Source organism: Carya illinoinensis, chromosome 4 (assembly GCF_018687715.1).
Source record: "Carya illinoinensis cultivar Pawnee chromosome 4, C.illinoinensisPawnee_v1, whole genome shotgun sequence".
NCBI lineage: Eukaryota > Viridiplantae > Streptophyta > Magnoliopsida > Fagales > Juglandaceae > Carya > Carya illinoinensis.
In genome coordinates this window covers 2,334,504-2,350,837 of record NC_056755.1, presented here as the reverse complement: position 1 = coordinate 2,350,837, position 16,334 = coordinate 2,334,504, and the positions used below count along the sequence as shown (strand labels likewise).

The window sequence follows — 16,334 nt, the reverse complement described above, 5'->3', positions numbered from 1 at the left end:
GCTTCAATAGCCCAACTTTAGCATTTGAATAAAGTTCGCCAAAAAGCCCATATTAATGTTCATACAATTCTCTGTTTGACCCAATGCACATGAACGAAAAAACCCATTGCCAGTTTCGACCTCCCCCGCAACTCAAAATGCAATCCCTATGTTTAGCCATGCGCTCGGCCTACTTACTTTGGTCAAAGAAATAATGCACCTAAAAGATGGGGCAAGGTTGTTATTGTGCAAGATCCTTCCTATCAACTGTCTGATGAAGCTGTTGAGAGATTTGAACTAGAAACTACAATGACATTTCCCTTTTCGTTTGATTTATATAGCTAAAAACATATTACACACGCCACATTTAAATGGTTTTGCTCCTTTTTTTCTTCTTATTTTTTAATTCTCATTTGCCTCCACAATTTACAAATCCCTCTATTTTTCGATGCAGATTACAGAAGTAACAGAACTCTATTCATTATGGGTTAAGACTACTAATTTTAGCTACATTAAACTTACAACGGATATCTACTTTACCATAGACTAGATTTCCTTGTTGCTTCATTGAAAGCTCCCAGCAGAGACTGTCCAACAGAAAACGTCAACAAGAAAAAGAATGGAAGTTAAAAAATATCAAGGCAACTGAATCTGATTTATTTGCCAACAATTCATCTTAATAGTGCATAGATACGAAACCTACCATATTAAGAAGCCGGAGAGCAGCAGGCCGAGTGAATTTTCTTGCAAAAAGAAAGCATGGGGATGGTTTCCCCTTGCTACTGCACCACTCTCTTCGGTATTCAGTCTCATAATAGATATTATCTGTGTCCTGTATAAGTCATCAAATTTTTTACCATGCCCCTTCTATACGTTGTTTAATAGTCTCTCAAGGAAATATTGAATTTTACTCGTACAGGGAATATAACAGATATACTGAGATCTAATGTTCCACATAAACTTAATTTCTCGTCGATGAAAACGGTAAACAGGCCAATCTTTTTCTTGTCCCCCTAACACAGAAGTATGAAGTATATACACATGATGATTTACATAAAAATTAGCCTTGCATTCTATAAGGTGAAAAAAACATCTGAAGAGAGTTTATTTATTTTTCTCAATCTTGGAGAACCATGGTATTTTCAATCAATTAAATTTAATATTGGACCACAAAGCCCTTGGTAAAGTAGGTTTTCACAACGGCTAAGATTTTCCCTAAGCCGTGCTTATCTAATACAAAACACAGCCTTGAGATAGATACAAGGAATGAAATCTACTATAATATGAGACTTATCAAAGGATGTCTTGCAAAGCCAGGGAAGCAATACCTTTATAGATTGGATAAGCATGGGAGTAGCATCTGAAAACTTGTAAGTCACCGGATGCCATCCACGACGTTCATGGTCTTTGGAGGATGAGAGATCCCATGAACTGTATGTCAGTGATCTTCGTGTGACTTCTCCTTCAAGGCCTTCTTGCTGAAATTCAATAGATAAAGGAACTGTAAGACGTGTAATCATGTTGACAATCCCTTTTTAGCCCCTCAAACTCCATACTCCATTTTCTTTAAATCGAATTCTCATGCACTGATTGAAATGGAGTGCAGATAGATGGTTTAAGAACCAGAAAATATTTCATAAAACCTTTAGTGATGGCAGTAGAAGAACAAACAATAAGAAACACATTATAAGACACAAAGTGGGCTTACTAATGCTGGTCTATTTCAGCATCTTATCTGATTTTAAATACCACATTTAATTTTGATCAATTGTAAATACTTGCGCATCCAATCATCATGACATAAATATTTATGAAAAAAAGTTGCATATAAAAAAAATATTTATGAAACAAAGTATCAGCTCAGCATTTGACTCCCTGTTTTAGTTTTATAATATATTTATGCGTCTACGTAACAGAGAAACAGAGAGCAAATATATGTCCAAAGTGGTTGCCAACATCATATTTTATAATCTGAAAGTTCACTAGCCCTCGTAATTTAAATGAGTCTAAAGCTATCGAGATAGGTGAGGCTCAGAATTTATCTTACAGCCAGTAATGTCTGAACATAATGTTCATCTGGTATACAATTATGCTCCTTGGAAGTATCAGTAGGCTGCACATGGAAAGAACTACTAAAATTCATCTATTGCAAACAATTAATAGAAGTTACTGATAAAATATATTTGACCTCAATATCAATTTTTAAAATAATTTTTTGGTCAGCATGCTAGCATATAGATTTTACACATTGTAAATATGAGAAATGATGTTGGAAAAGATAACTGCTAAAATAAAAATAACTTACAAGAGGCTGGTCCCGCCAAAACTCAGGTAGTGACTTTCTCTGCATTATTGATAAAAAAGGAAAAAAAAAGAAAAAAGAAAAAAAAGGAACATGTAAAACTACATACCATTGATAAAGGAAAAAAACTTTTTTAAAGTTTAAATTTACTGACCAAAAAAATAAATAAAAATTTATAATTTATAATATCCAAAGCTATCTAGGAAAGGAACAGGAAGAGACACAAATTAATGCCCCTCTCCCTCAAACAGTTTCCATTTACTTGCATAATATGGACAATGGACAATATAGACCTGCCTGCCATTTACACCAAAAATACTGAAGTTTTTCCTTTGTCCAGATCTGACTGGTAATGTGATGGACAGAGGATAGCTGAAAATTATAGAACTTCATTTTTTTTTTTTTTTTGATAAGTGAAAATTATAGAACTTCATAACATTGTGGAAAAAGCTTCATATTTTTGTGTCTCAAACAGTAAAAGCTAAAAAGAGTACACAGCCATATACCTCGTGCACTAAGGGAAACCAAATCTATAGCCACATAGTTTTCATTGAGGGCGGTCTTCCCAGTAAACAGAATGTCCAAATACCAATGTGGTTGATTTAACATAACCTCATTTTTAAAAGGGAAATATGTACATTATGCCATTTTTTCCGATTATAAAGAGTCACCATCTTTTGACAATACCAATAGTAAGATGACAGCTTATGATAATATCATGAAGTTGTGTGAGCTTACACAGCTCCAATTTATTAAGCTTGTAAGGCATCACTCTCCTCACATTTACATAGTTACAAATGATAGTACGAAGATAACTTACCTTGCAATGCTGTTGAAACATGGGAAACACAGTATTGTCCCCCACAACAACCTCTGCATGCTTTCTAGTCAGAACAACCCACTGCAAGAGGACAAAGCAAAGACAGAAGTGAGACAAGACAGCTTATCTACTTGAAAATTTCAAGCACTGTATTTGATTCTGTTTCTAGCTTTTTATTGAATTTCAAGAAGCAATATTCCATAAACTGATCTTACCTGAGATCCTTTCCTCCAGTTAAGAACTGGAATAACAGGAGCCATTTTTGGATTGTAGCGGCCCTCTTTTGTATCAGCAAAACTGCTTCCAGCATTTAATTGTCGGAAATATATTAGCAAGTACGGTCAATGCACAATTTTCAAAGATTTGAGAATGCATTTAAGCATAATTTGTAAGAAGCTTGGATCACCCTTCATAGAAGCTTTGGCGAATAACACGCCCAAACCCAAAACATAAGAGGAGATGGAATTCATTATCTGTATGCATGTGGATAAACATAGAGATAGATATATCTGTTTAAGGACTAGACCGCTCACCTGTCTACAAAACTACTTGGTGTGGACATGATATAGTCATATATGTAGCTGAAGTTGTATAGAGGTATGCAGCTGAGATGAGATCAACTGAGCTGTTGTTAGATGGAAAAAGCAGAACCATAGCCATCTACTACTTTACAATAACTAACAAAAGATTTTGGTCCATTAACTGAACCAACATCTATTAACCAATTAAACATGCAAACATAATGAAAAATGTTAAAAATCTGTTCGATGCAACTCAAATATGAAAATATGCACAGTAAATACTACAAACCAATATTGTGATCAATCATCACCTGTCTGAGAGAAACAGAAAGCGATCATTGAAAGGATCCTCAAGTGCATGCTTAAGTAATATACGCTCTGCCACAATCATGCTGGACTCACCCCAATCTACCTGGTGAATAACAATATGACTGAATAGTATCACACAAAAAAAAGATAGTAAAGTAAAGATTTATATTTGATCAAATTTCATAATGAACCAAACCAAGACGATGCATAAAGCATATTAATTAAATTCACATCTAATCTACGCTATAACAAATAGTAATTTTAACGCTATGTGCATTTTATAAGAAATTAATCATTATATCAATGAGCCATTGCAACCGTTCTTCCAAATTAAATAAAAATGTATTGTTTTAACACCTAATCTTGCATATTTTCTTGTTTGAGCAATGTCTAACAAACACAAAACATGGATTCAAACCGTTAACTGCTCTACAGCATGTAAGGTGCAAGACACAAACTAGTGAGGTCCCTCACCAGAAAGTATAGTTGTCATCTTCGGGACCAGATAAGTAGGCAGCTCCACATATACACACAAAAACACACTTCTCAAATCCATCTTTTGAAATGCATAGACATTGCAGCAACAGCCAAGTGAGCCACCACACTTAATGTAAAGAGTTACAGGAAGCATTTAGTGTAGTCACAACTAGGATACAGGATAAAACATTAACGTGCCATCATTCACAAGTGCATTTTATATATGGAGATCCCTATACTGTAGTCATCATCTCCAATACATGATGATATGCACAGAAGGGTGCACATGTGCTTACACTTGCGATCAAAAGTGGAGTCAAAAGCGGCCAAGAAAACAATAAAATTCAGTTGGGGCACAAACAAGTGGATGCTGTTAGCTTAACAATCAATAATGAAAGATATAGTAGTTTAAACACTTGTGGAATTCCTCAAGGAAACGTTGTGGCTTTGAGCTCTTGCAGAAACCTTTTGTCTCCCTAAAAATTTCTCTTTTGATGTGCTAACTACTTGGAAAAAAAAAAAAATCGGCTTGTAGTTTCTATTTTAAGATTCCATGAGAGGAATGAGCACCTGTATACTGTCATTAACTTGACGATTAAAAAAATAGGCAGATCTTGTTGTTGCCTTGTTGAACAGAAACCCGGGCCTGGAGTGAACATAAATCGAAAACTTGTTCTCCCCTCCCTGCAAAACAAGATAATTCCTTCTTTAATACACATGTAGATATAACTCATATTTACACGCACGAGCTTCTATACAATTATCCATATGAAAAACATATAATTGGTTATACCCAAAAAAAAAAACATGTAAGTAATAAAGTAACACAGCTAAATTGGTACTGTATAAACTAATGCCACATGAAGCGAAGTGGAAATCATATCTTCAAGGCAGTTCTCAGATTGCTGCAATTTGGAAGATGGTTCCGATATGTCTATGGTGGTGTCTTTGGAGGGAGAGGAACAAGCCAAACTTCGAAGATCGAGAGCAGTCATTGGATGAACTTAGAACTTTCTTTTTTAACACCTTGTTCTAATGGTCGACTGTAATTGATTTTAATGGCATGACCATTAACGAATTTCTTGTATCACTAGAACATCACTTCTAGGAGCTGCTCTTGTATATGACCCGTGTACTTGGGTTTTGGCTATTTTCATGATCAATAAAATTTTATTTACCGATAAAAAAAAAGTAGGGAAGAAAAACGCCATGAATTCTTCTTAATTGTTTTTTTTCTCTAGTAATTTTCCTTGCGATTCAAGCGCTATATTTCCAATGAAATTCGCAATTATTACGCCGTTAAAAAAATAATAATAACAAATGCAGCCGTGCAACATCAACGGCGACTGCCACAAGAAAACGTCGTAGTATATAACAATTATGGGCCTTATAGCGGCGTTTAATAAAAAAAAGACCGCCATAAAAGTAAACCAATGCCACATGAACCAGAATGGAAATTATAGTAATACAACAGTTACTATTCTCTCTCAAAAAAAAAAAAAAAACCAGTTACCATTAGTGAAATGACCAAAGGATATCCATTTAAACAATACCTGAAAGAATGCATCCCAAACCAAGTCCAAAGGAATCCGATTCCGGGCGATGAACATGAATGCGATCTTCGGCACCGGCATCTGCATCATGATCCGACTGTACTGACTCTGCATCAACAACATGAAAGTTACGAAACAAAACCCTAGCAATATCGCCGCCAAAAGCTTCCTCCTCCATTTATAATTATGAGATTTCTGCTGGGGAACTTTTCGCTTCATTTAGCTGCTGCTTTCACTTGATTTAGGGCATGGAGAAACTCCTATAATCATCGCCTTTCAGTTCAAGATGCATAGTTGGAGACGAAAAACGAAATTCGAAGATTCGAGCCGTGGGAATTGGGATTCCCTGAAAACTGCGTGAAGAGAGAGAGGAAACGACAAAGCATGTGAAGCTTTCTGATTGAGTGAGAGGAGGGGAAAGCAAAAGGTGATCGAGAATCTCGTGGAGCTTGATTTCGGAGAGAATATGAATGGAAATGAATGAGACTTGGAGATAGCACTGAGAAGACTGCAAGAGTTGAAGTGAAGCTTAGCGAACGACCTCGCTTGGCGAGCGACTGAGCGAGATTCCTTCCTCTCTCTTTCTTCCTTTTTATCTTTTCAGTTAGGTGTCGAAAGCAGTCTGTTGTGTTTGGATGGTTGCGTGAAATAACCACGAAATCATTGAAATGTACCCTTTTATTAAATAAAATCTCCCAAAATAAAAACTTCCTTATAATTTGACGAGTAAATTATGAATAAATTATCTAAAAATAAATTCATAAATTAATATAATTTCGTAAGTTATATTAAATGTATATTTAATATTATAGTAAAAAATATAACTTATGTCTTTAGAGTCATAACTTATAATTTAAATAATAAATTTTATTATTAAAAATTTATTTATTATTTAACAACTATATGTTTAAAATTCTTTTAAATATTTTATGTTTATTTGGAAATAAATTAAAAAGTCATTTTTTATATAGACATTACGATTATTTAAATTTTTAAAGACTATGACCATATTCTTAATAGTTTGAAAGTTATAATTATCTTAAAGTAGTATGAATATTTTTATCTATTAATAGTTTTTTGAAAATTCAAATTATGTTTCACATTATTTAAAAACACAAATTTGAAAAAATGATGATATTCCTCAAACGTACTTTTTAACTTATTTAAAATTAAAAATACTTTAATATGCAACATTCAAACAGCTTAATTTTTTTGCATTAAAAAGTTGTTGAAGTTATCTAAACACTTTTTAAGACTCTTCCCGCAACTTCATATAGACATATACTTTACAATTTAATATATTACATTAAACCGTATTAGTGTGTATGTTTATCTGCATATAATTTTTTTATGATTAAAGTTTTTAATAAGTTTATAATAAATAAAAATGAGGATGGTTGCATTTTACAAATAGATTTTATAATATGACACCAGATAATATATATATGTATATATACACACACGCACAAATACATATAGACATGTAAAAATGAAAAAATGGCTTATATTTATTGGAATGGTGAGGGACAGCGAGAGGTATGGAAGAACCACCAATAAAGGTTGTTTACTTCAACAATGATTAGCTTTGTTGGGACTCTCCACCATGAGCAATTCCATTAGTTAAGCATTTGTGGTATTTTAAGATGCAAGCAATTCACCTACCGATAATATTTGACTATGGAAGCTGAAACACGTGTTATGAAATGGAAAACGACCAGAGCTAGGTTCAGTCCAACGTCGCCCTCCGAATATTTATTATTCTTTTATATAATATTATTTACAGTGTTAGATGTATAAATCTCGCTAGTTCTTTTTAAAATAATGAATAAAAATAAAATTTATATTTATTTATTGTTTAAATGAGTGTGCAAAGGTTAAGTTCTTTAAAACTGTGTTTAGTTAGTCTTTCCATTTATTTATTAGTCTCGTTTTCACGATGCTAATAAGTTTTAGCCTAATTTTAGATTCAAGAATCTTTTCAACTTATTTTATTTTATCTTATCATTATAATTTTGTTAAATTTTTACATAAAATATAATAATTAATTCAATATTTTTAAATTTCAAAACATTAATAACAGTATTTTGTTCAATTCATCTAAAACTATTTTATATTGTATCGTCTCACCTAATTTCTGAATTCAAACCATACCTAACTGTCCTGCTAGAAAGAGAAGTTGCCCACTGCAGTAACTTTTGGTACTTTTTTCTAGTTTTTATTTTGGAGAATAAGCCTAATTGTTTTTGTGGGCTTAGCTTATTTATAAGGAAAAATTTAGTTGGAAGTATAACTGTGTATTAATATGTCCATAAATTTAATATGATTGATAAAAAAATAAATTTTATTAAAAATAATACTAATTTAAATTTTGAATATAAATGACTCAGTATTAATACGTAGATTAGTACGCGACATGGTAAAACTCTATTCATAATTTCATATATAGAAAAGTGAATGTAAACTTGGTTTGGTTTTTAAGATTTGTTTTGGATTGCATTATGAGTCTTAAAAAGTATTTAAATATTCTTAAAAATTATTTAATAGAAAATTAGGTTATTTTTGTGTTATATATTAAAATACTTTTTAAGATATGTTTTGACATTTTTCCTCATTCGTACTTTTTTAGATAATTTAGAATGTAGTTCAAATTTTAAAAAATTTGTCAATGAACGAAAATATCTATACAACTTTTAGATAAATACAACTTTCAAACTTTTAAGGATATGATTATAATTTTTTAAAAATTAAATGATCATCAATTCTACCTCAGAAAATATTTTTTTAATTTATTTTTTTAAAAATGTAATATATTTGAAAGTGCAGTTATTAAATTGTAAATAATTTTTTAATAATAAAATTTATTATTTAAATTATAACTTATAAGTTCTAAAATTATAAATTATATTTTTTTACCGCAATCACAAATAGCACGAAGTATTGGGCTCGTTACTTTCTCTAACACGAATTTTCAGATGAGTTCGTGGGCTTGTCTAGAGACCAAGCTGGGCACCCAATTGTGGAGCCAGCTCATATGGTAATGAAGTGCAACGTTGAATCTTGTTTTGAAGGCTCTTTCGGTGTTAGGTTTGGGCTTTATATGGGTTTTAGTTTTCATGGGCTTTTCTTGCTTTGCGACTGTCCCAATTTACAGTCTTTTATTTTTCATTATCATGGGGGTTTTTAACTTTTTAATTAAATTCACGTTTCATGTATCTGTTTAATTCGACATGATAAGTGCTAATTATCATTTTTATTAAATAATTTTATAATTTAATATTAAATAATTTTAAAAAATAATTTATTATTCATTACTTAGCATTGAATTATTTGACATCACATAAAGAAATGGTAAGAAAATAATGATTAAGATCACTATGAATATGATATTTTTCAATTCTACAGTGTCTGTAGCCGTTTGTTTGTAGGTTTTTTCAAAAGTAATATTAAATATTTAATAAATATAGTAGGAATTATTTTATATTTATATTTCTTCAACTTACAAATATTGTAGAAGAAAAATAGATATTGCTCTATATATTAGAAAACATACTTGATCCTGATGAATATGGTAAAGCAAAACGACGATGGTTTCCTCGTTTTTCTTTTAACATGAAATAATTGTCATTACTTCTAAGGTAGATTCGCTTTGTTGGTCCGAAAGATCCATTTTGGATCCATTGTGGATTTGTGGGTGGGGGCGCCTTTGAAGGAAGGAAAGGCCCTTCGGAACCGGAGCCGGTACTGTGAAAATGGCGCACACCACCAAATTTCTCCGTCCGATCAGACAATCTATTACGGTGATAACCTCGTCTTATCCACGAATCTGTCATTCCAGAAAATCCTGTGAGTTTGTCTCTCTTTCTCTCCGTGTATTTCCCTCGTAAAATTTGTCTCCTGACAATTCTTGATCGCTTTCTTAATTTTCTTTGCGTTCCATTACTTTCTCGCAGATTATGCCAAATTTGAACCTTTAAAGACGTTGATAAAGGCCCTTGAACCTGTTTTTCGCAACCGTGTGTCGGCATTTGAGCGTCAATTAATCCCACGGAGAAAATATTTCTGTTTTTCAGGTAATTCGCTCTAAATCTTCTATTTGATTTAAGTCAAAATTTTGCATCATTTTCATTCAGTCTTAACGATACAGCGTGAAAGTCAAGTGCTTGCTGCATATAAATTGTAAGGTTGTTTATCTTTTTTTTTATTCAATATTATAAATTGTTCTGTTAATGCAAAATCTTGTGGTTCCGTATCTTGGGTTACATTTCGAAGGCTTTTGAAGAATTTCCCACGTTGCGTATCTTTTTTTAATCCAACCATGGAAGTGGGCGCGTCCCCAATTTAAGTTTCACAAGTTGAACTTCCCATGTTCAGAATCTGAATATATAACCAAGCACGTAGATGATGTAATTTTCATCATGTTTAGGTTTCGTTACTACGCTATTCTGATAATGTTCGTGTTCGTGCGGGGATAATGGAACTCGTATCTACTGGGAAAATATACTTTAGCCCTGCACTGCACCTACCCTATTCACTGAAAGAGTTGCAAAGCTTAACTATTTCAAAGGGGAGTGTCTTGTGGAGATAATGGTTTACATAATGAGATGGGTCACATGGTGTTATCATTTCCCGTCCGTTTAATGCAGTGTTATTATCCATCTAATCTAGTTTTAGAGATGCTACCACTAATATTTATTATATAGAGTTAACATCAGTTATTTTCTGGGCTTGTACTTTGCTTGTTAACTTCATTTGAGAATCGACTGAGGTCCTCCTTAATGCAATAAGCAATATATATATTATGTTATGTGTTTAATAAACAACCTGTTTTAATATTATGGTTGTTGCAATGACATTCTTGTAGGGCATAAGCTAAGTATCGGATGCATACTTGCTGCGTCGGTTGTAATGGGGTCAAGAAGCTTTCAGCCTCGTGTTGTTTATGCTATGGATGGTGAGTAGAACATATCAACCAGTATATGGGCTATATGTTCCATGTTTAAGGTATCGGCATCTTTTAAACTTGTACCCATAGTTAATTTTCATGCATTGAATTTCAAATTTTCATTAACGTGGATCTTGATATTTTGCTGGATGATCACCGCATGTCAGATGCTTTGGATGAGGAAGAAGATCCACGGGCCTTCTGGATGTTTGCCCAGAAATTCTGGCTACCCGTTTTTTTATTTCTTACAGTGTTGACAAACTTGGATCATCCTATTGCACTCATTGCAATCAAAATTATTTTCTTACTCCTAAGCACAAATCCTAGTCCTCTCTCAGTCTATGTTTTTGTTGGTCAGGTAAGGATGCATTCCATTTCACCTTGTTGTACTCATGACTTAAGAGAAAGTCCAATAAAAAACTTTCTAAACTCTTGTAGAGTATAGAAACTCACAAACTAGTGTATCAAGAGGCAATCCATCCCCTGGTGTTTGACTAGTGAGCTAAAGAAATATGTGGATTTTCGACAAATGAATAAAATTTTTAATTGTGTTGAACATAATGCGAACAATCAATTATCATCAATATGCAGTTATCTCATAGGATAGATATTTTCATTATTGTCGATAATTTCTTGTGTAAAATCCTTGCTATTATGATTTTTTCCACCCTGGTGTCGTCTTGACAATTTCACTGGCTGATATGATTCTACGTACTTGGAGTAGATCAATGGTTTATTAAATTGGGGCAGTTACTTTGAATTTAAGTGGAAACCAAGGCTTTGTTGAGTGAAGGAAATATAGACTACAATATGTCCCTTTTGAGTTATGAGGTTGAAATCTCACGAGTTACTCTTTGTTCTCTGTTCCTATATGCGTATAACTCGAAGAAAAAAACTACTTTTATAGGAAAAAAAAAAGGATCATGCTTGACCATTCCTTGATGAGCTTAATAATTCAATTTTTCAAACTTTACATGTTGCAGTTATGTCATCAATCTATGCGCAAAGAGCCTCACTTGTACAGAAAAAAGGTGTGCCCATTTTTTTTCCAATTTGCATTGACTTTTTATTCCAATACTTTTCTCCAGTTTTTATGGCGTGTAAGGTTATATATATGTACTGGATATGGAATCTTTTGAGATTTTTTTGGATGCCTGTGACAGTTTACTTGGGCTTGCAAGTACACATGCTTATTGAGGGAAGTTGGTACTACCAATAGTTATGTCAAATGGGCATGACTCCCCACCCGTTGGATGCCCATTCCATGACAGCCATATTTTCGGTTGGTGTTAGGTTGGTCCCCCCCCCCAAAAAAAAAGGGTTTTAACTTATTATTTATTTTTGTAAAATTTCTGCCATCTTTTAATTCCCGGTTCTGCCCTTGCTTATATGGAAAGAAAGGAGAATAAACAGGATAAAGGCTAGAACATGATGTGTTTTCCCAATTCTCTCTTTCAAAACGCTTATCAGGCTGCAGTTTCACATAGGTACATTTGTATTCATTGCTAAATTTGGCCTACCTATATATCATCTGCGACAATTGATCCATGATCTGTACCTATTTTTCCATGGAAATTATTCAATGACTTCTTTGAATTGACATCTTAATTGGTCGCATGCATTTATGGTTTATAACAATTTAGATTTGATAATTGTGGGTAGAATGGAGTGAGTGGATCAACTTCCAATCTCATTCGAGTGTCTTGGATGTGTTTTTACAATTAGATTGCTTTTACCCACGCATCACAGCTGATATCTTTTGCTTTGCAGTCACTATACGCTAAAAATGTTGAAGTTCAAGACTATAAGCTTCTCTGCATTGCTAGAGTCGAACTGAAAGAAGAAAAGTTCACTTTGGTTGGAATTCTGGGAGGTTGGTGGGCTCTTCCAAGACTGTTTTCTCAGGGCTTTCCCATGGTTAGGGATAGAGCTCTGAAGCATTATTGAGAAAACAACTGAACAAGTTAATTTACCATAATTAGCATTAGCTTCTTTGTCAAGCACTGTAAGTCGTTGGCATATAACACAAGAACAGTTAATTAACAGAAAGGAAAGCAGGCAGTTAGATGAGCTTAGCCGGAAATCCATTAAGCAGTAATCGGATTTAGCGATGTTTCTATTTCTTTTCATAGTCTTCTTTATTTTTGCACTAAACTTGTAAAGACTTACCACATGCAGCATACAGAATGTCTTCAAGACAGCTCTTAGTTCGCGGCTTATCTGGTTAAGCCTTGGCCATCTTGGGTTCTTGCTGTAGCAGGCACTCTGCTTCTTGCTATTTTTCTTTACAAAAGTACTATCATTCTGCTTCAGGATAGAACCCTCCTACGAAAGCCATATCGTTTGTTTCTTTTGCCTTTTACATGCATACTTGTAGGACATCTTTTCATTTTTGTATTGCCAAGGATTAATCGGTGAAGAAGCAAATTTCTTCGTGGAAACTTCGGACTAGGTCACTAGAGACGGCAGAACAATGGTCACAATGAACTAACTATATTCCTCTGTTACTTTTATAACTTCCATGTCTTGACAACTTGTGTCATTTTTCATAAAAGTTTTATAAAAAGTACTTCTTGTCTTTATTGCCTTTTCAAAAGGAAATATTGTGATTGTGAAAAATATTAAAGAAACAGATGGTGCATCGATGTGTCTATGTACACTGACAAAAAGCTTTCATAAGTGGGTCATTGAAGATAATCTCAATCAAGCAATAGGAACTCTCTTGTCCACATGGATTAAGATTCGAATTTTATTCATTCGTGATAGAACCAATTCAGAAAATCTTTTTTCCTTCATTATTATCTTAGAATAATTAAGTATACATGCCATGAATGTGCTGGGGGAACCTTATTCTAGCAAGTGGTAATGATCATCATCTGCAATATTGGGTTTCATGAGAAGAAGAAGAAGACGATGTTGATGATGAGAGGCTGCAGGGCCGCAAAACATTCCGCCCCATTGCGGGAAGTAGATGAGGGTGATTGGAAGAGTGCAGACGAGCATCATAACCCCCATGAGAGAGATGCCTGTCTGCTTCGAGAACTTTGAGCCTGAAAACAACATGAGCTGAGTCACCACTGCCCCCACCGTTCCCCCACTCCCTGTCATCCCCGATATCACTCCAAGCGACCTGCCCGCATTAATACCACATGTATATAAATATCATCCACGCAAACTCTTTCTAGTACTGTGTTCTAATTAATAAGACTTCTTTCAGTTTTATCGATCAGGACAAACGGGCTCTTGAAATGATTAATACAAAACAAAGTTCTTGAGTAGTGTCAAACACATACACAAACTTGTTCGTGCCACCCTTGTAAAGTCTATGTGGGGCCTGCAGAAATGTGAAGTACCGACACTATTTTTCTACCCGTTGAGTAAATTTTCTAGTCTCACTGACATTTTCTATTTTTCTACCCGTTGAATATTTTTTTATTAAATTTTTAAGGTTATTATTAATCATTTTTTGATCCATCGTCTTTTTATATTACGTTGAATAAACGATAATAAAAAATGACAACGACTTTTTAACAATTTGCTCTCGATCATTTTCATAAAATATCTCATCGTATTTAATTATTATAATTTTTTTAAAATTTTTATATAAAATAAAATAAATAATTTATTTTTTTAAAAATTTTAATATAAAAATAATATAAAAATAATATTTTATTTAATTTTTAATTTTAATCTTAATTTATCTTATCTTATCCAACTTTAACAATAAACGAAGCTTAAATATCATATATGGTAAAAGTTTTTGAAATTTAAATATACATACTAAAGAAACTTAAATGGTTTAGCGTTCCAAACATATATATATATATATATATATATATATATTTTTCTTCTTGACCATGGGATTTTTTAATGTTCCAATTTTCACGTGTCAAGCAAAACTAACCTCTTGGAAACAAAGGGAACCACGCCGAACGTGAGACCACTTGCGGCTTCAACGAAAACAGAGAAACCACACATCACCATTATGGAACCCCACAGAGAATTGACTCGTCCCAGTAACACACACAGCAACCCCGCCAGTGTCTGCACCACCCACAGCCCCCACAGCCTCCCTCTCATTCCAAACCTCTTCCCCATCTCGTCGGAAATCATCCCTCCTATCGGCCGGGAAAAACAATTGGCTATTCCAAAGCTCGCCGCTATCGTCCCAGCCAGTTGCAGATTCACATTAAACCTGTCGTAGAAGTACTGCGCTATGACATTATTTATTGTCAGCTCCACTCCAAAACAGTATCCGTATGTTAAAGCCAGTATCCACCCTCTGTAATTCTTAATCCCATTGCATAGAATTTTCAGTAAGTTCTCTTTTGGGGTCTTAATATTGGAGCGTTTGTATTTCCCGGAAGGAAGGTCTTGGCCATAAACCAAGACCAATATTGCTGTCACTACTTGGAATATTGCAGGGACGATAAAAGCAGCACGCCAAGCGGTGGAAGATGGCATGTGGAAGGATACGAAGAGAGTGTATATAAGCGGCATGACTAACTGGGTGACGCCCGAGCCCATGTTAGCCCAGCCGGCGGCGACTCAGTTGGCAAGCCCGACGACGGGGCCGGAGAACATGGAGCTCATCCAGAACTGGTTGGCTACGAAGTTAGCAAGCGAAAAGCCTACGAGGAAGCGAATAAGAATGAACGATTTCGGCGATGATACGAGAGACATGGAGAGGATGACAGGCGCGGTGAGGAGAGAGAGCGTGGCGGAGGCGACGCGAGGGCCAACGAGGTCGCATGCAGGTCCCATGGCGAAGCGGGAGAAGATGGAGCCGACAAAGGAAGTTATGCCGGCGTTGCCGATATCGGTGTCGGTGAGGTTGAGGTCTTCACGGATGATGGGGATGAGAGGAGGGATAGAGAAGGTGGAGAAGAAGCAGGAGAAGAGAGAGAGCCATGAAAGGTGGAAGGCTCGCATGTGGGGTGGCGCTATCGAGAGAGGTCGGATTTCGGTGGCTTTTGAATCATCTTCAGCATTGACAGGTAAGGAGAAGGTCGGTGCTTTTCCGGATTGATCAGCTTCCATGGAAGAATTAAGGTTCAGGAACTGGATACCTTTGTGGGACTGTTAATAACTAGGATGTTCTAATAGTGGCTGATCATAGCCAGACATGAGACAACTTTGCTAGCTAGCTAGTTGGGCAAATGTTTCGAAAAGAATTATAACAACATATAATGGCAGACACGTTATAATTAATTTTATTACATTGGAAAATACATATATTGGTGTGAAACATGGACTTTTAATATTTACCTTTTAAGAAAGTAAAATTTAAATTTGTGAATTTCTATATTAATAATTGTTGTCGTAGGTTGCGGACGTTAATTAATATTGTTGGAGCTAGCGTATTATTATTTTTCCTTTGCCATGTGATTATTAATTAATACACGTTAATCTTTTATATATATATATATAT

The 16,334-nt window shown here is 34.3% G+C and overlaps 3 protein-coding genes across 9 annotated transcripts; 1 reads left to right on the top strand and 2 right to left on the bottom strand.

The window, feature by feature from the left end:
• Nucleotides 1-191: 191 nt before the first annotated feature.
• LOC122307693 (glycosyltransferase BC10) lies at nt 192-6,595 on the bottom strand. Its single transcript, XM_043120734.1, has 11 exons — nt 5,962-6,595; nt 4,979-5,092; nt 3,934-4,034; nt 3,635-3,706; nt 3,317-3,398; nt 3,102-3,182; nt 2,285-2,323; nt 2,027-2,092; nt 1,308-1,457; nt 683-811; nt 192-566 (listed from the first exon to the last, which is right to left on the bottom strand). Exons 1-11 carry the CDS (start codon nt 6,178-6,180, stop codon nt 516-518), a joined length of 1,104 nt encoding a protein of 367 aa, XP_042976668.1. The 5' UTR covers nt 6,181-6,595; the 3' UTR covers nt 192-515.
• A 2,907-nt stretch (nt 6,596-9,502) lies between these two features.
• LOC122307988 lies at nt 9,503-13,141 on the top strand. 7 transcript variants are annotated; one of them, XR_006241881.1, is made up of 8 exons: nt 9,504-9,804; nt 9,912-10,031; nt 10,823-10,912; nt 11,071-11,261; nt 11,887-11,934; nt 12,067-12,196; nt 12,305-12,390; nt 12,674-12,890. XR_006241881.1 is itself a non-coding variant. In XM_043121134.1 (6 exons), exons 1-6 carry the CDS (start codon nt 9,711-9,713, stop codon nt 12,848-12,850), a joined length of 720 nt encoding a protein of 239 aa, XP_042977068.1. In that variant the 5' UTR covers nt 9,508-9,710; the 3' UTR covers nt 12,851-13,141. The 7 variants fall into 7 exon arrangements, 1 of the variants encoding a protein (XP_042977068.1); XR_006241880.1 differs by having other exon boundaries at nt 12,301-12,390; XR_006241877.1 differs by having other exon boundaries at nt 9,503-9,804; nt 11,887-12,196.
• Nucleotides 13,142-13,607: 466 nt separating this feature from the next.
• Nucleotides 13,608-16,079, bottom strand: LOC122307987 (high affinity nitrate transporter 2.7). Its single transcript, XM_043121133.1, is given in 2 exon segments — nt 13,608-14,033; nt 14,808-16,079. Coding segments are annotated over 2 exon segments (1,419 nt in total). The 5' UTR covers nt 15,944-16,079; the 3' UTR covers nt 13,608-13,750.
• Nucleotides 16,080-16,334: the final 255 nt, after the last annotated feature.